At 31.3% G+C, this 23,848-nt stretch overlaps 1 protein-coding gene and 1 pseudogene across 1 annotated transcript in view; one reads left to right on the top strand and one right to left on the bottom strand.

Annotated features, from left to right (window-relative positions):
- Window positions 1-9,451: 9,451 nt before the first annotated feature.
- Window positions 9,452-23,848, top strand: part of LOC149571912 (putative LRR receptor-like serine/threonine-protein kinase At1g53440) — a 343,799-nt gene continuing 329,402 nt past the window's right edge. The window contains exons 1-6 of the mRNA XM_089813316.1: window positions 9,452-9,861; window positions 10,006-10,174; window positions 10,286-10,357; window positions 21,103-21,174; window positions 21,331-21,402; window positions 21,530-21,601. Coding sequence (XP_089669442.1) covers window positions 9,735-9,861; window positions 10,006-10,174; window positions 10,286-10,357; window positions 21,103-21,174; window positions 21,331-21,402; window positions 21,530-21,601 — 584 coding nt within the window. The 5' untranslated portion in view covers window positions 9,452-9,734. The remainder of the gene's footprint in view (window positions 9,862-10,005; window positions 10,175-10,285; window positions 10,358-21,102; window positions 21,175-21,330; window positions 21,403-21,529; window positions 21,602-23,848) is intronic.
- On the bottom strand, window positions 15,584-17,008 carry LOC149571913 (hydroxyphenylpyruvate reductase pseudogene; annotated as a pseudogene).

Genomic DNA, 23,848 nt, shown 5'->3' with positions numbered 1-23,848 from the left:
GAATGATATTCCATAAACATGAATAATACACATGATCCATGATAAATTGAAGAATACTATACTAAATTAATATGTATATCATTGTGAACATAAATGACAAAAATATATACTAAAATACATGTATCCATAGACAAATGACACAAATATATATCAAAGTTCATGTATCCATAAACAAATTACACAAATATATATCAAAATACATAGATACATATACAAAATGTGGCTGACCATGCCATTGGAATGTGTATAATATCAATGTTTCTATAAACAATGTGGCATATGCCATCTCAAAATGTCTCATGACACATCCTATGACAACTATACTATCCTAGGTTGCTGGTAGATGATCAAAATGTAGCCTCTTTGCTGCACTAGGTGGATCGAATGGCTCCTACATAAACAAAAATGGAAAACCCAAAGTTTGACTACTAAATTTATATGATTCTTTGTATCTAACATTGAATTACTCATTTGCATAATGATCTTTTTTTTAATGAATATTTATAGTATTAAACTTTCATCATAAATACCTCTCTCGTCAACCTCTTGCACTGGTCAGGAGTGCTCTCATATGACCTCGACAATGCTAGTACCTTACTGATTTTGGCCTGTGTATGTTCAAATATATTTGTCAAATGAATCTACAACTTAAACTATAACATTATAATTCATAGCATGCTAAATTTATAACATATAATCAAGAATTCAAACTACAACTTACCTGTGTGGACTCCTTAGGATATAATGGTTGCGTCAACGAAGACACAAAACTTTGTCATCCAACCTCGTGCACACTAGGTGTTTCCTATGAGATACAAAATACTAGTTGTTAATATCACAGAAATAAATTTTAAATTTATTTATGAAAACAAGAAAAATTAAAAAATAAATGATACTTATACATACAATGGGTCTCTCAATGCGAATGGAAATGCCAGAGCATCTATGAAATGGAATCTGCATGGGCTCATCGCCAGTAGCCACACCCTATACAATAAAGAATGTAATTAAATTTCATTACCACAAATATTTTACAAGAATGCATCAATATTTAATCAAATAGAAAGCACCTAATTACCTTTCCCTTATTAATGGGTCCTACCTCATCCCCAACACTTTGTCCCATAGGGATAGGTGATACCTGCAAGAAAAAAGAAAGATTAGAAACCATATATGCTACAATATCAAATAGAAAAAACAATGAGAATACAACATAATGTATCATAGATGTCTCAAGGCCAAATGAAATAGTCAAGAGCATGGCATCACCAGCCTATCTGAGCTCATCCTTAATCATCAACTAAACATGAATGAAGATTACATACATGTATAAGTTAGTATGGCTTAAAAATTAAAATTACTCTATTATAAAGATTAACTTTAAACCACATATGTCGTAACAAAAAAATGTATACATGTATTGACACAAAAGGAGTCCATGCCTCTGCATGCCCCTCCTCTCTTGCATCAAGGTCTGTAGCCTCTGTATGCGTGTCTAGTGTATCCTCGTCAAATACAAACTGATACTTAGAAAGATCACCTATGGGACCCAAATAAATATTCTTGTACATTATGCAAGTATGGGGCACACAAACATGTGATGAGCTCATCGATGATGAATTCGTGCTAGCATCATCAACACAAGGAGGCAACACTGACCTAGCCTAGGATATCAATAGGCTACTCAATCTATCGATGGCTCTAATAGTCTGAGAGCTAGCCTCTGTAATGATATTAGGATGCTACACTAGAGAAGGGGGGGAGACATTAGTAGTGGGGACAAAAGTGCCAGCTTTCTTCCACTGGGCAAAGGATCTATCCTGAGGAGCTCCTCCTCCTACACCCATGTTGGGCTTCATGCTCCAATAGTTCACCTTGAGGCCCAACACAAATTTTGCATACAATTTTCTAAGGAAATAAAATGGCACCTCTAAAATGCTATGTGGAGGGATGTCAAAAACCATCCACCAATGATCCCAAAAGTTTGCACGTATAGCATCATCTATGCACCATTTAATTGATAGTTTGGGCTTTTTGTGGTTGACTTGTAAACTGATTTTTGGGTTCGCAAAAAGGGAAACCAAATAATCTTTACTTATATTGAGGTTTGCAACCTCATCATAGTCCAACCCATCATCAAACATGGCATGCATTTTGGCATGCCAACAAAGAGTGGTATTTTGTTCATTGGTAAGTGTTTCAATATTACCCACTATGGTATTTAACATGGATAACATAGGAGCCAATGTGGGTACACTATTATATGTAGTTCACAAAGCCCTCAATTTAGTGAGATTTTCAAATATCAAATCTTCAATTCAAGGAGGGTTTTGAGGGGGTAGGGGATCATTTGGTGGACAATTTTGAGGGGGCACTGGATCATTTGGTGGGGGGTTACAAGGAATAGTATTTCTTGCCTCAATATCATCATTTTGTTCAACCATACCTGTTAATTCACAAAACATAATTTCTATTAAAAACAACCTAAATTTCAACAATTTCTATTTTAAAAAACCTAATTTTTAACAATTTCAATTAAAACTAACAAATTTATAATAAAATTCATTAAAAACATTAAAAAAGAACAAAAAAACACTTACCTATATCATGTATCTATTCGTTGATCAGATATCGAAGCTCAAACTGAAAAATGTAGTGTGAAACAAACAGTGCTTGGGTGGGTTTTTTTTTAAATCATAGTAGAGATATTGGGTATCCAATTTATTATCGAATATCCGATATGGCTTGGTCCTAACTTTTTAGCTTTGGTATCAAGTTGGGTGGAAAAGAGTCAGAGCAGATTTTGAAACACTTTTAGACATTTTCAAACTCTATTTTTTTCTTATCGCCACTTTTTGGCAAACCATGATCCTACACATACCCTCTCATCACTTGATACCAATGACATTATACCATTCCATCCAAATTTATACCATTAATGGCATATTTTCTTTAAGCATTTTATGCAATTAAATGGGTGTTCTTGGTTATTGTGGTGGACATATTATCAAACTTACTATATTTTTTTTAATGAATTATATAGCTTTTAATTATCATGGTTATCATTAAATATATTTTTCATTACATGATGTAATCACTATCAATTGTACATTTAGCTTATGTTATTTTTCATGTGTTACATTTTGGACTTTACTGAAATTCCTTAATAGAGAATACCAATCAAGGAGAAATATTTAATTGTTAACACATTTTTTCTAAGTTTTGCACTAATTATATGTGCTTATATAGAGGTTCAATTTTAGTATGTGACATGTCTTATTTTTAATCTATCATATCACTTAAAACTACCAAATCATGTAGACCATTATTTTTTCCCACTCGAATATTAGACAACTAAACCTATTTATACCTTTGCATCTCCTCCATGGTCAATGATGAAGAAAATCAAATCATATGTGTTCTTATTGCATTATAGAAGTTGTTAATAGAATGCTTTTCCTTTATGCACTATATAGACCCATATTGTATCATTTTATGTTTAAACTTCAAAGTGGGGTAAAATATAATCGTGGCATAGTTTACATAACTTTTTCACCTATTTTGAAGAGAATTCCTTTATACATTTATATATTAATAAATTATACAATCAAAACAAATTTGGATCCCATCTCAAACATCATTTCTTTATCTGTTTGTTCCAAACTAGAGAGATATACCTCAATATATAGTTATCCTCAACATAAACTGATTTCAATTTATGAATGGACATATGCCTATGTATCCTTTGCTCACTTTAATTTGCCTCTCTCATGTCTTCGATCATTTGCATTGTCACAAACTAGACCCTAAAATATATAAATATTTAATATTCATGTCCATTTATTCTTCATCAATGGTCAACTAAACATAAATTTTAATCATTTATTATTACTCTCTTGTTTAAAGGAATTCAATTTATTCATTTTCTCACCTACAATCTTGTTTTGAATATCATTCGCATTGAAGGATAAAATGCTCCAATTAAGACAAATTATAAACTTTTTTCTTACCAATCTCGTGTCATCTCTTCATAAAATAAATAAATAATAATAATAATAAGATAAAACATAAACACATACCTAGTATCCAAAGTTAGTGCATTTTTCGTAGGCAATATACTATTGTATTCACTCTCTTTAAATCTAATTACTTTTCACCAATCATGAGAAATTATTTTTAAGTAACTAAATATTTCTTAAGTTTTTTAATTTATTTATAAATTTTATATATTATAAAGATTATGTTATATATATATATATATATATATATATATATATATATATATATATATATATATATATATATATATATATATATATATATATATTCTAATTGACCTTTCATGTCTATTCAATATACTTATTGAACACTATAATTGCTAGAGTATATTATCATTTAACAACCTTATTTTAATTTACAAAACATAAAGTTTAAATATTTAAATAATTTATTAATTATGAATTTTACTTTCTACAATAATTTTCTAACTATACATTCAACTAAATTAAATTTATTAAAAATATATAACAAAATAACAACATATATTCCATAAATTCAAAAAGAATACAAATAACTATAACAACAAGTACCACTATTTTATTTATAAGTTTATATACATTTATAGTGAAGCATTTACAAAATATACTCACAAAAATGAAATAGCATCTTGTTACGATTGGCCAAAAAAACAAAAGCAATTGTAAGACAAGAGCTCTAAAAGAGCTAGAGTCCTTGCATTACGCAAGAGAGAAGATCAACCACTGCCACTGCCATGGGAGATAATTTTTGAAGCTTCTATCTGAATTCTAGAAACTTTTAGTTCTAGAAGTTTTTCCCTATGCACTGGACATTTGTCGGTAAAAATTTTTTGACAACGATTTTTTTGTCACTCTACTACATTTCCACTAAATTGTTTGCAAGGTATTTTACAAATCCAATCGATTATTAATAGAGCTTCTTATAATTTCACAAATCCTCAAATTTAGTAGCCCACACAAAAATCTAGCAGTCATGATATCCTAGTTTCTCGACCTATCGTATGATGCGAATCTGAAGTGTAGTGATATGAAAATCTAAAAATAGAAATAGGAGTTGTAGAGCAAAAGGGCTTGGAGGCTAGAATTTTCCTCTCCACAAAATTTTTTTCCATGTCTATAGATGTAATTAGATTGTTTAGTTTATGGAGAAACCAGATTTTCGTAGATGTAATCCAAGAACAATTTCTTCTAAGAAAAGCTTTCAAAGGAGATGAAATGATTGGGTGTCTTAAATGTTGTGGCAATTGGAGGCAATGAAATTCACAACCAGGATATAATAATTCGTTAGAAGGATCAACATTTGAGAGAGGATTTGAAGGAAAGGCCCTTTTTTTTGGTGGGACAAATTGTGTTGCTCAGATGCAACAAGGGTTACATGTTACACTATTCTTAGGGCATAATTTATGGTGTTTTTATATAAGCAAGGGCTGATTATGTAAGAGGAAGGATGTTATTATTATCATTTCTTGATTGATGATCCTTTATTGGCATTTGTTAGTAGTATTACTAGAGATTAGCAGGGCAAGGAAGTGGGCACTTTGATAGTTGGTTGATCCCCAACTTTTGTTACCTGTGATCTGTGTGTGGAAACAGAATTGGCAAAATTACAACTTAATATTTTGAGTGTCACTATCGTCAAATTCTTGTCGAAGTTCATAAATTGTTGATTTCAGAAAAACAAAAAATGAAGTGGTCACTTATACCCCTTTTGGCACCACAATTGGGTGCAGTTACCCTATGTTTTATTTTTCACTAAATAATAAATATAGAAATTCTATATTTTTTTTGTTAGTTTTTTTATTTGAATATACTTGTAAATATATTAAATTTCACATTTAATCATTTATCTTTAAAAAAATAATCAATACATATTTCTAATTTCAATTAAATAAATTTACTAACTATATTAATAAATAACCTCTGAAAATCTTGCCACTAAAAGTGCAATATGAAGAGCTTCAAAAAAAAGGGTCTTATAAGACCAAATGAACTCAACCAATTATAATATAGATAAATAATTTTTAAAAATATAATTAATTCGTTAAAAATATTTAAACATTAGAAATATGGTAATGAGGTAAAAATAATTGTCATTGGTTGATATGTGTAAAACTAATTCAATAATAGTGCAAAGTGAATACAATAGTACTTAGCCTATGACAAGTACAATAAATAAGGTCAATTATGAACAACAAAACTCTACTATAAATGATAATTGAGTAAATAAGAAGAATCGTACAAGTCTTAATGGGAATTGAAAAAAATTAATATGATTGAAAAGTCCTCAATTATTTATCAATTAATAAAAAAATATCAATCAATAGGGGAAGGGATGTAGTAACCGAATAGGAGTCCAATAACCATGACAAATTTGTTATATATTCACTCAATTACCCTTCTCAAAAGAGTGAAAACAAAAAACAAGTGTCCTAATAGTCCATAATTTTTTTACTTTTTTGCTCGATGATTGACTAATTTTTGCATCAAATTTGGGCCATTTTATAAGTGATAGTTTTGTTATATATTCCCTTAATTACCCTTCTCAAAAGAGTCCAAAAAAATTAAAACACATGTACTAATAGTCTATAATTTTTTAATTTTTTGGGTAGGTGATTGACTAATTAGTACATACTACTAGGACATTTACACCCAAGGATTGATAATTTTTTTAAGTGAGGGACTATTGGTGCACAAACATAATTGATATGAGGCCAGCATTTTAATAGATGAATATCTAAAAGCCAAAATTTAAGCCCGTATAGTTGCAGTCACAAGGATTGAGCATAGGAATGCATATTGAGAATAGGAATGGCTATTCCAATAACAACTATATTTTTTGGAATGGACATAAGCTCATTTTAAGGGCAAAATAAGAATATGTATTCGTATTCCCTATTCCAAATGGCGCACCAAATAGAAAATAGAAAACATATTCCTAATTTTTTATTCCTATTCCAGCAACTTGTGGCTAACTAGCTGACCCAATTGCTATTATTGTCATTTTTTGTTTAAAAAAAGACAAAAAAAACATTGTAAAATCATTTTGAAATTAATTATTAAATCTTTGAAAAAAAAGGAATTTAGTCTGCTACGCATGTTTACACTTTTCATTTGTTTTTTCCCAAGTCAAGTGGATCTCTTTTAACATATCTGCATCCTATACTTTTCTTTTCCCTAACAGTACTATTCTATCCTACCGGTTCAATTCATTTGGACCAGCTCACGCTGTCAGACAGACTAGATTACAGCGAAACTTCAAACAACTATATCGAGGACAGAAATACACTGTTGACGAGACGTCCCACAGCTGGCCATTCAGTCAGATAAACACCCTTAACTGAAAGATTCGACGCATACTTTATACTTTTCTTCCCTCCTAACTAAACACTCAGCTGAAGGGTTCGATTCATAGTTGTCTTTCCTCCCAGCTCTGTTTAATTTTTCAGATTAGACTTTTCTAATCCAGCATAATAATGAATGGTCAATTTTCTACTTTTCCACATAATGGCGAGTGTACCTTCAACTCTGAATTAATGCAGAGATTTAGACAATGTAGCCGAAATAGGTAGCTGGCAATGTAGACTTCATGAAAACAGACGGGGATCTGTCTTTCTTAATAGCGATGGTCATATGCATCCAACTTTAAGGACAATTGTACGTCTCTTTTCTGAATGAATGGTCAGCTGTGGATCTCGGCAACAGTTTATTTCAGTCCTTGTGTTCTTGAACTCAATTATTCCTCGGCTTTTTTCACGTATTAGTATTGCTGCAGGTGATGGCTTTATAACAAAACAAAATTATCTACCCAGACATTAAAATGTGTGGTTGATTATATATTTATTAACTAAATTAGAATGCTTGGTTGACGCAATGAATTTTTATTGTGAAGACTGTGGGTCAAATGTTGTTTTAGTGTGGCAGCTTGGTTTCATGTTGTTTTTGAATTAAAAGCAGCCAAAAAAATTAGAAGGCTCGGTTATTATGCCATATCTTGATAAACTCTTTTAAAAAATATATTATTTAATGAACTCACATTTTGAATATGGATGTAAATCATTTGAAGATCATTGTATGTGGAACACTTGATTGATGTAATGTCAATTTCATCTCATACATTTCAAGAGTACTGGTACTCTAGGGTATCATCTATTGTCTAAATTTATTTTATTTATGTTCTTATGTAATTCTTTTGTATGTGATCATATGTTAGACTTAAATGTTTTATAGGGGAATTATGCTAATTTTTTCAGTGTACATATGTAGGTGCCTCAAGAACTTAAAGCTAAGGTTTTACCGTAAGGACATTTACTAATCTCTTTGTAGAGGCTGATTAACTGTTAGTACACGGGTGATTACATGTGTTATAGGCTATTAGTACATGTGCTATCATTTTTTGGGACTTTTTAAAAGCAACAATTAGGTGGTACTACTAGGTCTCTTCCTCTATAATATAATCTCTTCCTCCCAAACACCCACATGCTTCTTTTAGAATTTATTTATACACATTTTTTATTTCCACATCGTTATTTAGAGATTCTTTTATACTATTTCCTCTGGTCATTATGTTATTGATGTGCTAGTTGATGAATCTGGTTCCTCAACATCTTCTACTACTACTTTAGACCAATGAGACAAGTCCCTTACCTTAACCTTATTAGATAATTTAACAACTGGAAATAAGTAGGAATTTCTTCACAAAGCAAATTGTGATATTGGTATCAGGATTCAACAATTTAGTTTTCATGTCAAAGTCATTGGCTTGTGTGTCATGAGTAGTGGTTCAGAAGAATGCATCTCTCATGAGAATAAATGAAACATTTAACACTCGTAGCATCTAGATGATGTTCAAATGGGCGGAGCCCTAGGTCTTTTTAGGAGGTCACCCATCTCAATATTGCGTTATCTCAATATTGCTATTAAGAGTTAAACATTTTTTTTGTAGTCAAATTATTGACTTATATTTTTCAAATAGTGTTTAACAAGAACTCATCTTTCATCAGACTGAACAAAGTACTTAGTAATCATTGCATCTAGCATCAAGCCTTCTGTTAAGATCACTTGTCCCTATTCTGACTCAACCATGCTTAACCATAATTTTTTTTACACAGATTAAAAACTTGCTTCACTTGATATTTAAGTTATAAAACCTTTAACAAATATTGTATATTATAAATCATTTGTTATAGAAATATTTAATATGAAGATTTAATAAAAAGAATGTTAAATAGTAATTGAGTAGAAGAAATTACACTGAAACTTCAAATGTACCTGCTGAAGGGTCACAACGAGCCCCTCAAATAAAAGTTTCTTTTCATGATGACAATGTACAGCTCTTTTATTGCATATGAGCTGTCATCATAATTTGGCCTAAAGTTTTCAGGAATAAGTGTGATTTTTATTTATCCACTCAAAATATCTATGCTAAAGAAGGCATTATGTGGCAAGAGCTCTATCATTCCTTACTGTAAGAAATTTCAATTTAAGCAACCATACCATGTCTTCTCAATTAGTCCTTTAAAGCACCCACTATGAAATTCGAGCTTTCCTTAAACGTTTGACTGGTGATGAAATCCCAATACAATGACAAAATCCTATGCAATCATTCCAAATCAAAACCATTTCCTTCCTCTTTCATTGCAGCAAAGGAAAAGACAATGAGCCCAACTTAGTTCATTTCATCACTCGCATTTCTCTACAATGGCCGTCAATTCTCATATGGGTTTCATATTTTCGGTATGGATTTTATACACAAGCCTTCTACACTGCTATTACGGCGCACATCCAGGAGAAGCTTCTGCAGCAACGGTAACAGACCCACAAGAAGGTAATTAACTCTATTTTTTCTATGCTTTTCCACTCCTTAATGTAAAATCAACTCCCCCAAAAGTAGCTTGTATAAACTTATTTCTTAGTAGGTTATTCTGTCTATATATTTCAATTCAATTATTTAAATTTTGTGTATGGGCAGTTATAGCGCTGAAAGTTATAAAAGAGAAAATGGAGAACAGAAAGTGGGATTTCAGTGAGGATCCTTGCAGTGGAAAGGGAAGCTGGAATGCCAGCCATGTTTCTGAACACGATAATTACTTGGAATGTGAGAAGCGTACGGCAGAGGGACTTTTTCACGTTATCCGAATGTATGTTAAGCAATTTTGCCCCTTTCTTTCATAACTTATGCTCTGATTTTTGTTTCCGTTTGTTAAACAGAGAACTTGTTTTTCAGAGTTGAATGAAATAAATAATTGCAGATATCTGAAAACCCAGAACTTGACCGGTGTTGTTCCAGCGGAGCTTGCCAATCTCACATACCTGCAAGAAATGTATGTGAAACGACTCCACTTACTACTACTGTTTTCATTACCATGTTTTATGTGAATACGTGTCAAAGTCTCACAGTATATACATTTTAATGAGTAATTTGTTTTGGATTCAATTATGTCAAATTCTTTTGTATCAATTTGGAATTCTATTTCACCAAGAAATGTCACTACTATCAATTTAGACTAAAAATTTAATGGCTTGAGATGTAATGTTTGTTATTTATTGGTAGAAGTAGGGCAGTGGCTTCCAAAACAGAAAGCATATCAAGGAGGACTTCTTACTGTGGTTTTTTCCAAAGTGCTCTTTGACATGTATGCTTTCTATTTTGGAGGAAGTCCAACCCCTCAAATAAGATAGTCTAACCGGGAGCACTCTCTAATAATGGCAATGGTACTGGGTATATTAAATAGAGTAGAAAAATTGTCATGTCAGTACTTATGTTCAAGAGACAACCAATTATGCAATGTCACATCACCTCATCAATAAACTTTAGTGAGTGCACATTATATAATACCACATCAAAAGACAACCAATTCTATAATGTCACATCACCTCCCCACCAAAGGTCACTTGGTCTTTCTTATTTTCTAAACCATTGAGGACATCTTATTAGCCAAAAAGTATGTTGTGATATCCTATTCAATGATTGACTTAAAACTCAAAATTTTTAAGTAAATTGAGAGTGATTGGAAATTTCTATAGCAGATTTTGAGAGATATTAATTATTATTAGTCCCTGCTTTCAATGGACCCCTGTTTCATTTATTTTTCTGTCTATTCTATATCACATTCCCAAAGTTTGGAAGAGCTATATTTAAAAAATAATTATTGAATAAAAATTTCTATTTTTCGATTGGATGAATCAGATTTTCCTGAGGTATTTAGCTGTTTTCTTGAATAAAAATTGAAGAAATTATGAAGGAAAGACATATAAAATCAAAGCACATTAAATGCAAATAGATAAACATGCATTTAATATGCGTCAGAAAAGTTCTGCAGTCGTAATATGGCACGTTAAATGTCTGCAACTCTGCCAATCTGCGAGAAACAACCTAAATCATCATGTGATCGATAGCTTGTTGATAATAGCAAGAGCATTGTTGATGTACTCCGTTACGTTTTTCGTCTTGGCCTTAATTCACAATATTTTATTTTTTGTTTGTATTCAAATAGTATACCTCCTTGCCTATCTCATTGTACCGTTCTGTTATGTTAAATGCATTACGTTAATACAAATAAATTTTGTACCTAAAACTACCATGATAATAAATCAAACATAACATTATGTTTATACAATTTAAATTAGTAGTTAAAAGTGCCCATAATTACAAATCAGAACATAAAATAAAGGAATAGTTGAGAAAAACGCTTTGAATCTTATCCACATTACGCATTGACAAGTAGAATCTTGTGGTTACCAACAAATACATGCGTGTCCGATTACCGCTGTGATCTGGGATTTTGGAGAGATCTATAACCTGGATTCTTTATATTGTATAAGAAAATTATTCTGAATTATTTGAACCATTTTTTTATTTTATTCTAATATTTTGTAATCAGTTTTAATCAATTATTAAAACTAGCAATCACACCTTAGTGTGCAATAGGTACACCATATTTTGCTGTAATATTTTTTGCTTAACTAACACAAACGAGACATTTTATTTGTTCTTCACATTTAATACAATATGTTTGGTAATCAACAAGCACTTTGTTAATTAGGCGAGAGAGTGAAAGTAGCAAATATTAATGTGCAAGACTCTTCCGTGACCTTTGATTTGCCAGTCCATCTAGTGTTTGGTCCTTTTTTTTTGTGTATGCAATGTCATTTAAACTTGTGTCTAGATTATAGAATTATAATAATTGCTGAGTGTTGGAATGTAGATGTGCTACAATAATATCATGTGCCTTCTTTTGCGCTGTTGACAATACATGTTGTTGTAGGGGAATAGGTATTTGAGGGGCATGAAATGTAAGGCGGTTTGATTGTATGAATGTTGTAGCAATTTTTCTTTGGAGAGTGCTCAATTCTTGATCTTCCCAAGTATTGTTCAAATCAAAGTCATGGCTTCCTAGTATGTCTAGGTCATTTAAGTGGATAGGAAAGCCTGGGCAGGACTTGTCATTCATTAGGGCTACTATCTGGAATGATATTTTCATGATCTTCTGGGCTAGCAACTTCATGTATTGGTTCTTGAACATTTCTGCGTACATGCCAGGGTTTGTATTGTCCTGCATAAGTTTCCCAATTGTGTTCAATTTGTTCAGCTGATGCACCTATATGTGTAAGAATGTTGCAAAATGGTTTGTATAGAAGTAATTCAGTCCAACAAAAGGATACATAATTTTTGTCTTCCTTTGCAGGGGTGGCTATGTAGCGTGGGTTGACATGGACAATTGCATTGCTGGCACGTTGTTTCCATTGCATTTTTTTCGACAATTCTTGAAGGTCCAATTTTGAGTTACTTCGATAAGTTCAAAGTATTCTCTAAATGTATAGGTCGTGAGATGTGAGCCTCAATTTTGTTTGGGTATGTTGGCTCTCTGAGGGGTTCAATTGGTACACGTTGGAGGTTTTCTTGGTTGACATTTAAAGATACAAATGTCCTACTAGAAATGGAGAGTGGTAATTTTAGCAAGAGATGGCTAGTTTCTTGGGCACCAGTATCTCGATTGACAAGGTTTTCCATAAGCATTTTTTGAAAATCAATTGGGGTTGGCTTTTCAGAGTTTAGTTTGGTTGAGATGCGAGTCAACATGGAGTGATACATTTCTGACTTGTTCTCAGCCTTTGCTGCATATTTTGCAATGTATTTAAGTATTGCATCAATTGAAAGGATGGGCTGGAAATCTATATTGGCCCTCCAAATGGATAGTATTTTTGGATTGTGTAGGTTTAGACGGTCATCATTATGAGCAGGGGTGTGGGTTGGCTGACCATTTGTGGCCAAAAAAAGTGATGAAATTTCTTGTGTACTCCAAGGGGCTTTGTATCGACATGTAGGAGTAGAACCTTTCATCTGAAGGCATGTTTGCAAGTTACATTTAATGTGACGTTGGAAACGGTTTACTAATTCAGTGTAGTCTATTATTGGGCTTGTATTATGAAATCAAGTGCATTTTGTATGGATTGGCTCTCATCCCATTGTAAGCTACTAATGTTCAGTGCTTGGCATAGCTAGATGAACTCGTGGATATGTGTAGATCCCATGTGTTTCCATTCATACCTGATAGTATATAATGTTGTTAGGAACTATAAGGGCCTAAAAAAATTAATCAAGTTGGAAGTGTAGTAGAGCTTTACCTGTACTAGTGATCTGTTGCATGGAGAAGCTTGTCTAAGACTTCCTTACGAAATGCTGTAAATCTATGATGCATGTAAAGTGCTGCAAGATGTGGATTTTGAATAATGTTTTGTATCCTCCATGTAGTTGCTGCACTGGGGTGTGTTGGCGCAGTGGATGGCATGGTCATGTGCAAGTCTGGCCATTTGGTGTCTGTTGCACTAAGAGTGAAAACGAGTGTTGGACAACCTATTTGAACAACCATGTCAATAAGCTCTCCTCTTCGCTGACTCCAGAATGGGTGCATGCCATGAATTGACGAACTGAATCGCATGCGTTGGTTGGCAAGCTTGTCATCAGGCAAGTCCTTTAATCTTTGGCGCAGGTCTTCAATTGATGCTGGCATGGAACCATCAAGTTGCTTGCGAACAAATACTGATGATGTGGCTTGCCTTCGATGTCACATTAGGATATTAAGTATGAAGTACCTAAACTGGGGATGGTGGCCAAACTTGTTATCATGGTATCGGATAAGGTGGCTAGCATATTCATGTAGCTTGACATCTTTTATATGATGTTGTTTGAATGTGGCCTTCCCTTATCGACATGGGAACGTCATTGCGAACAATCCTTTAGTTGTGTATTCATCGATGGGAGATGTAGAAACATTTGGCCATTGTATGGTTGGACTTGGTCGTCCTTCTCCTAATTGTAGTAAAGATCTAACTTCTTCCATTTCTCTGCATGTATTGGGTAGGTCTGGCACAAATGAATTGTTGTGCATGATTTCCTCTATTGGATCTTCTATTGTTGCTTCACTTTCAATCGTCATGCTTTGATTTTGAGTGGATTTAGAGTTGTTGAGTATAGAAGGTTTGAAATGTCAGTGGACTGAGTGGGCAAGGATGTCAGTGCAAAACCATCTACCTGTACGTCTTTGTAATATGGATCATTGGATATTTTGTAGTTTAGTGCTGCATATACACGATCTCTACTTACCATGAAACTGTATTGTTTATGGTCTATGTTTTCTTTGTTAATGATAATTATGTCCAAGTCATCTATGGTCCTTGGCAAAATTGTTGCTATTGTAGAAATATCTTGAGGAAAACATATCATATGACCATTGTATTTTAGTTGCCCACCTCTTGCATAAGTAACTTGAAGGATAGGGCTTATTGTTTCTATCAACATCTCCTCAACTTGACTGAGTATTTGTAAACAATGTAGTTGTTCACTAGGGTCCATATTATTCCATTCTAAGAATCGATTTCCATTCCTTTCTGATGTACATCTAAGCAAGCGGTTGATCCATTCGTTTTCTTTATTCTTATTCCTGGGTATCTTTCCATGCCGACCAAGCATGTAGAAATTTTGGAAAGGTTATCCAATTTGTTACGAAAATTATCTCTAGCTGTGTAATAATTCTCAGAGAAATGCGGCAAATTTGTTTTCTCTAGTTGGTTTAGTTGAGTAGCATTTTGTAACCGAATATTGCATTCTTGTACATGGTATGGCATGGGACAAGTAGGTCTGGTGGAACTGGGTGCTCTAGCAGAAAATTTGTGCCTACATTTAATATAAGATGGCATCAACAAAATAATAGAATTGAACATCAACTTTATCGAAAAAGGTCGCCCTTATCATAAATTAAATTACATTAAAAAATTATTACTTCTATCAAATCTTTAACATTACACAAGTTATCACAATTATAATGTCTATTTCATCACCAATATCAAAATCTTAACTCTTCCTTCCTATTCAAAAGTAACATAGTAAATTCATAAAATGTGTCCAAAAGTTTTGGCTAACATATAAATTGAAATCACAAGCTTAAATTCTAAAAAGCTATGATATGTACACTTCATTCAGAACAATTAAATAGGTCCCACAAATAATACATAATAGTCCACATTAAGTTTTAGCCAAATTTTATTTTTCATGAAGGTACAGGGGTTAGCAAAGGTTGTTCCAAGAAGTGTGACACAAGATTCGCAACAACAAGATCTGTCATTGCCTTCCTCGTTTCCCATGTTGCATTTCCTATATGCGGCACCAAAACCACATTTTCTAAGCTATGTAGTTCTTCTGGTACATGAGGTTCATTCTCAAAAACATCTAGATCAACACCATGAATCCGACCTTCCATTAGAGCCTTCACCAATTCCTTCTCATCTACAAGGACACCTCGACCTATATTCACAAGTCCGCCTTTCGTTACCAATGCATCAAGAACAGACTTGTTGATGATGTGTTGAGTATCTTTTGTTAAGGAGCATGCCAAAACAAGAAAATCACTGCTAGTTGCAAGGTCTAAAACATTCGAATGGTACATGAAAGATACATCAGGCCTTTTAGACCTTGAGTAGTAGGCAATACTGCAGCCAAAAGCTTCTGCCCTCTTAGCTATGGCTAAACCAATACGTCCAAGCCCAACTATTCCAACACGCTTTCCACTTAGCTGCATAAACAGTATTAGGAAATAAGTATAACAATAATCTAGAATTTTGAAGGTGGTTTATGTTCCAAATGAGAACATTAGAAAGTAAAATGATATCAGATTTATTTGAGAACTTTTGTAATCTGTGACATCGATAAAACAGTTCATCGTCATTTTGTAATCTCTTTCAATAAAGTAATTTCTCTTCCTCCCTCTACAGAATTACAGTCTACAGTATCTGAAAGATTGTATATTTATGCCGAATTCCTAGCCCTTTACACACAAAGAACTTATTTTATATTTCTGATGACTCAGAATCTACAATTTTTGAAAGACTATATATATGTCAAACATTGTGATTTAATAGTTGATTCATATAATTTGAACAACCCCTTTCTGCATTTTACCAAACCCTACTAAACAGGTGAGAAAAAGGGCAAACAACAAATTGTAATGCAGTGAAACCCTTACCTTGGTCATTAACTTGTAATCTCCCTTTTTCGGCCAAAATTGACGACGAACAAACCGATCAGCAGCCGAGATGTGGCGGAGAGAGTCGATCATGAGAGCCATGGCTAGATCTGTGACATCATCAGTCAAGACATTGGGAGTGTTGGCCACTGCAATATTTTGGTCCCTGCACTTTTCTAAATCGACATTGTTGAATCCAACGCTGTTGGTGACCACAATCTCCAACCGGGGAAGCAAATCGATGAGCTCTGCATTCATGCCGGCCTTTGTATTGCACACTGCACCTCGGATCGAATGTGAATGCTCTGCGAGAAAAGACTCGAGATTTTGAACTTCCCAGAGCTTGAATGTTGTAAATTTGTGGTCCAGAGATTCGATCATGTATGGAAGGAAAGGGTATGTGAGTAGAATTCCCACTTGTTTTAGTCCTTCCCCCATTTCTTTTCTATTGGGTTTGCTTGGGCTTCTTTTTTGGTACAACTACAGTGGACATTCCTCTTCGGTGAACAACGAAAAACCAAAAAGATCTACGGTTCAAAGCATTTCAATGGTAGTCATTTGCTCTCCATCGCTGTCAACCGTTGGATGTCAAACTGAGCCTCCCAACTTCATAGAGGAAACGCCTACGGCGTAATTAACAAACCTATATTGTAATTATATATTTTTCAACATAACAAATTGTTTTAATATAACAAGTGGTATTTTTAGTGTTCTTTTAACTTTTTAAATATTTAGTGCCGACTACTTTTTATATGCATAGTTCGCTAGATGGAAATGTAAAGCTTAAAATTAAGCATACTCATTTTCATATATTATTCAAAATTTATAACTATCCTCCATATTTTCTCCCTTTTAAAGACTGCTTTCCACAATAAGCAGGGACTCATGCTCGCACAGAGCTCTTGTTTTAGGATGATCTCTTATAGAACCTTTTATCCAACCCTCTTTGGAATAAAAATGATAATTAAAAATTCTCTAAAATTATTTAAGAATATAATTTTAATATTTAATTGAAAGAATTGAAACAACTTCATGGTACCCATAAGACATGCTTACTAGGGCAATCTTAATTAGAGTTTGATGGTTGAAAATAAGACGATATTTATTTGAAATAGTTTTATACTTATATTAGAATTTATGCTTTTTATTATTATTATATATTTGGTTAGATAGTTTTGGTTTTTTCAAAAGTTTTAATTTCATCTTTTTTCATTTGATTTTCAAAATATTTTAGAATATTTTGAAATAGAAAATAAATATAATAACAATTTTAAAATAAATTTAAATTTAAATTTAATAGCACCATGACCTTTTTGTAGCTAATATTAATCAAAATTTATTTACATTTATCGTTACCATTTATTTATTAAATTTAATCTCATGTCCTCATTTTAAATTTTAAAAGTGAAATATTTGTCAAGAAAATTAATACATTTGTCTTTCCAAAAATATATATGTCCTCAATTTAATATATTTTTGGGGTTTCTATACAAATAAATCTCTTGTTTTAAGTTTGATTTTGATCTTTTTATTTTTACATGTAATGTTTTTAGGTATAAAATTATTTATATATGAAATAATTTGAGTATAATTAAAATATTAAAATTGATATCAAATATTTTAAATCTATAATATTAAATTTTAATTTTTTTAAAAGAAGAGACAATATTTAAAATAAATCACTCTTTGAATTTAAGTAAATTGAGACAAATACAATTTTAAAATAAAATGGAATTTGTAATATTTAGGATCTACTCTATTTATTTCTTTCTATTATTCTACTTTCCTTAGGCTAGTACTATTGGCATTCAGTTTGCACTATTATTCAATTAGTTTTCCAAACATTAACCAATTACATTCAATTATTTTTACCTCATTTCAATATTTCAAAAGTTTTCATATTTTTATCAATTAAATATATTATGACAAATGATTTATTGTTATAGGACCTCTTTTTTCGAAGCTCCTTCAAATGACAAAGTTTTCAGACATATATTCATATTGTAAATAATTTTTAATAATACATATAATTTCTCATTATTAATAACTTCCTATACTTAAGTTATATAGAATCAAATTGTTACACATACCTTAAATTTATATAGACAACTATAATTCACTTATTTTATTCTTACTTGTAAAATTTTTTTATTTATTATATAAATATTTATATAATTTTTATAGATCCATATTTTTAAAAATATTATGCAAATATGTTTGCAAACATTAAATTTACATTGAATTATAGCTGAAAAAATAGTATAACTAAACAGATTTCATCTAGCTGAAAATATGCATTTCAAATAAACCGGCTACTTCAAATTAAGGTAAGTATTATAAATGGTCTAATAAATTATTTATTTCTTTAATCTCCACTTCTTTATAGTCATAATTGGATGAATATTTTTAATCTCATTTCATTGCTAATATTAAAATGTAAATATAAAAGAAAGTCTATTTTAATCTAATTTAAGAAATTTTTTTTTTATGTTTATCTATGTGTATGATAATTTTTTTAATAATATAATTAATTCATATATTTTAAACCATTTAAAAGTCTCTTTCTTTCTTTCACTAAATACATTATATAATATAGTTATATTTTAAATATTCTTATAAATAGAAAAATGTTAACCAGAGAAGAAAATTTGTTATATTTGAATTTATTTTTACAATTATAATATTATAATAATTTAAGATATTATTATTGTTACTTTTTTATATTTCATAAATTCTATCATGTGCATTTGTGGTTAAAAAGTTCACTTACTTATAGTTGAAATTTTATAAATTATATATATATTTTTTCTATTAACTATAACTAGTACACACCACTACGTGGCACTTGTTTACTATTTTCAAATGTTTCAATAAAATACTTGGATATGTGCATGTTAGCACATCCAAAAGATTTGATGTATATTGTTGATATACCTTTATGAAACTAAATTCTTTTAGTAATCTTATTTTTTTGTTTAATTTGAGAAATTAGATATCTCTTGGCTTAATTTTAAAAAATAATAGGAATTAAAATTTTAGGTATATTAGTTTTATTCTTATATGTAGTATTTTTAGGTATAAAATTATGTATATTTGCACCTTTGGTGGAGTGCTTGGGGTTGCTCTTGTAGGCATGCTTCCTCTTTGCCTGAGTTTTGGGCCCGCTTGGGAAGTGCTCCCTCTAAGTCTTCTCCTCTCCATGTTGCTTGGATTGCTGGCCCTTCATTCATACTTTGGCATATCTGGTTGGAGAGGAATCGTCGAATATTCCAAGATGTTCGGCTAGATGTTTTGCATCTTTGGTGGAAGATCTCACATTCTCTTCAGGAAACTATTAATGTGAAGTATGAGCTAGATGGGGGTATGGATCCGGTTGATCTTGCTATATGCAATCGCCTCAATTTTCATCTTCAGGATGAGGCTATAGCTCAAAGGTTTCCTTCTATGTCTAGGCAGCTTCAACATCAGAGGAAGGGTCGAGTAAATCGGGATGGGCATTAGACGACTCCTCCCTATGGAGTTCTAAAAATTAACACGGATGGTTCTTCTTGAGGGAATCCAGGCCTTGCTGGTATTGGGGGAGTGGCTCGCTGTAGTTCTGGTGATGTTAAATTCTTTTTCTTAGTTAGTAAGGGTGATTTCACTAACAATCTCATGGAAGCTCAAGCTATTTTATATGCTGTGGAACAGTGTTGCTTGCGGGGATGGCATAAGATTATCTGTGAGTCTGATTCCCAGGTGGTGGTGAACTTGCTTTCTTCGCAGGAGCTTGACAATGTTAGTTGGTAGCTGACCACTATTGTTAATCAGATTATTCTCTTCTCTACCTCTTTTCAATTCATTAGGTTCACGTATATTCCTCGTGAATGGAACAGAGCTGTTGATTGTTTAGCCAAATGGGCTTCTAGTCATGATCCGGGTTGAAATATTATGGATAGGAGGCAACTTTCCTTTGAGATGGTGCAAGAATTTGATGATCTTGTTGCTCAGGATCGAGCTCCTTGTTGAGCTCTCCTTGTTGTATTCTTTTCTGTCTTAATAAATTTTTACCCCTCTTTTTCCAAAAAAAAAATTGATATCAAATATTTTTAATCTATAATATTAACTTTTAATTTTAATTTTTTTTTTAAAGAAAGACAATATTTAAAATAAATCACTCTTTGAATTTAAAGGGAGACAATATTTAAAATAAATCACTCTTTAAATTTAAGTAAATTAGATAAATAAAATTTTAAAGTAATATAGAATTTATAATATTGAAGGATTATTTAAAGATTAGTGAGACATTTTATTAGATTTTATTGTAAAGAGAACCGTATAAATAATTAACAATTGAAAATACATAATGTCTTTCTATGTAGTATTGATGTAAAATATTTAAAATATAAATACATTAATTTTGATTGTTATTGCAGCGATTTTAGTTGCAACCATCTCAATGGGCCAATACCACCAGAATTGGGATCTTTGTCTAATTTAAAAATTCTATGTAGTATTGATGTAAAATATTTAAAATATAAATACATTAATTTTGATTGTTATTGCAGCGATTTTAGTTGCAACCATCTCAATGGGCCAATACCACCAGAATTGGGATCTTTGTCTAATTTAAAAATTTTGTAAGTTTTTAGTTATTTAGATTATATTTTCGAATAGTCATTTTATTAGATTTTTATCTTAGAAATTATAGTTGAAGAAAGAATAAGATCGTTATTTTTTAAATTTAGAAATTTTAAGTATTCTTACATTTGAAATTCGTGATGTATTTATTTCAGATCACTTGGTATGAATCATTTATCTGGTTCTATTCCAAAAGAGCTTGGGAACCTGGCAAATTTAGTAAAAATGTAAGGCAAAGAATTTTGATTCCGTGAAATTTTGAAAATTGAATTTAAAACTTGTCAGAATTGATGAGCAATTATTTGTTGTTGATATTTTATTTTAATGGACATTTTATACTTTTGTGCTGGATAGAGATTTATTTTCGAATGAGCTATACGGACGACTACCACGATCATTTGCGAATTTGAGCCAGCTTGAATCGTTGTAAGTTCTAGTGTATTATTTCTTTTATCTTTTATTTTCTTTTAACAAAATCATCATAATTTTGAAACTAAGATATGATAATTTCAAGTGTTTTTTTAGAGCTATCAAATGAATGCTGTAAGTAAAACTAATATCTATTTAATTTAGTATTCATTATTTTGAATTTAGATCTTATGAATCATAATTTGAAAAATATTTTATTGATTAAATTAATATAAGAAAAACTAAAGTTCTTAGATTAAAAATAGAAATATAAAATAAATTATATAGCTTATTATTTTATATCAATTATGTTGAAATTTAAAAAGTATTATTTGAATATGCACTAAATTATAACATCTTATAATAATTAGTTCCTCCTATTAGTATATTTAGTTAGGCTTTTTTTTTTTGTTTTTTGTTTTTTGTGTGTATGATTAGATTTGTATACGTTTTCAATTAAACTCATAATTATTTTAGAAATATGTTTCAAAAATTATAATTTTTATTAAAATATTATTCTAACCTGATATTTTTCCCTAACTTAAATGAATATTGTGTTTAGTTTTGACAATGGTAATAAATATATTTATTTCTAAATTTTAAATAATGCAATGAATAAATACTTTTTCATTTATATTAAGTTTTAAATGTTAAATATTTCTATTATATATATAAATATATTTTCAATATGATAAGAAAATAATAAGATACAAATTTATGACATTTAACTAAAATATATAATAATCATATATTTAATATATTGTTATTTAAGTGTATCTATTAAAAATCTAACAACATAACCAATCTTTCATGGGCAAAGAGATTGTGGTAGAAAGAGAAAGGGAAAAGAAAAAGAAAAAGAAGATAGCTATACCAAGAGAAAGTTTTCTTAGTAGCTATACTCTCTTAGAAATGTTTAGAATAATTGAGAGGAGAGAAGGGGAGAAGGGGGTTAGCGGGGTGAATCAGTTACTCAAGGTCTATATGTACCACTTGAACAATCGAACATTAAACATTTCACTGTTTTACTTATCCTATTGTTGCTTGGTCTCTACTGTAAAACTGTCATAAACTTTAACTTGCATTGCATAATGAAAATATTATCAAATGTAAACATTCATCATAGTTTGACATTAGAATTTTACATGAAAATCCAATTTGGGAAACACCACTAGCAACATGTCATTCTTTTTCACTCTTTTGAAGTGAGCTCTGTTAGGAGCCAACCCTGTTAAAGGTTACAAAACACACTACATTAAATGTGACCTGCTTAGAGGATTTAATCACCCTGTTAGGAGTGACCTTGTAAGAGGACTTTGATCATTCCATTTAGAATGTCACCTAGTTAAAGGATTTAGACAAACTGTTAAGTCTTAAATTGACTGTTAGGGCAACCTCTGTTAAAAGGATTTCAATAAAAATGATTTACAATGGTAAGAAAGAAAACAATAGGTTTGATTTGTGTGATTACAACTCACTTTTGCAGGTTCAAATCTCTGTTTAGTCCTTATACTGGTTCACTAATAGCCTTCCACTATCATCTCTAATCTTGATCTGCTTGGATACCCTTCAAGAAATTAGTCTACTCTTATCATCAACACTTAAGCCTTCTTCTCTGATTCACTTGTCAATAACAACATCATATCTACAAGCTTTCTCCTTTAGCTTTACATTCACACTTTTTTGTGTTTTTGATCAACCTTTCTCTATGTGGCTCTCTTCACATACAAACTCACACATATGCACACTGTCTAGGTGTTGCTGGGCTTGACTAGACACGAAACCAAAGTTTAGTTAAGTATCTCTTTAAATAGGCAATTTGTGTTCTACCATTTTCTACATCCACTATAGATCTTAAGGTTTACGATCAGATTCAACTAAATTTAATATATCTGTCTATCTTCTTGATCATCTTCTAGAAACTTCTGTAGAATTTTTGTTAGATATTTATCTAATCACCTCCTTGAATTTAATGATCCAACTCTTCAATCTTATCTTCAACATGTTTTACATCTCCCAAGAAATCAACCGAGTCAGCTTGATCTTATGATTTCTTTGAATTTGTCCTCTTACTGTTACTCGACAATCTCTAAATTCTAATACTTGGTCAACACTGAAATACTCGATCACTATAAAGCTTTCTGGCTTGACATTAACTAACTTGCTCAATCTATGCTAATCATCAATCAAATAAATATGACATTTAGACTAGGCAACAATATGTCTCATCAATAGATTTAACGTCAATGAAAAAATAACAATTGT

The sequence above is a fragment of the Cupressus sempervirens genome, chromosome 2 (genome assembly GCF_028749045.1).
Source record: "Cupressus sempervirens isolate cs-2001-9-10 chromosome 2, ASM2874904v1, whole genome shotgun sequence".
NCBI lineage: Eukaryota > Viridiplantae > Streptophyta > Pinopsida > Cupressales > Cupressaceae > Cupressus > Cupressus sempervirens.
The sequence above is the reverse complement of the archived record's forward strand: the minus strand, read 5'-3'. Positions and strand labels throughout refer to the sequence as shown.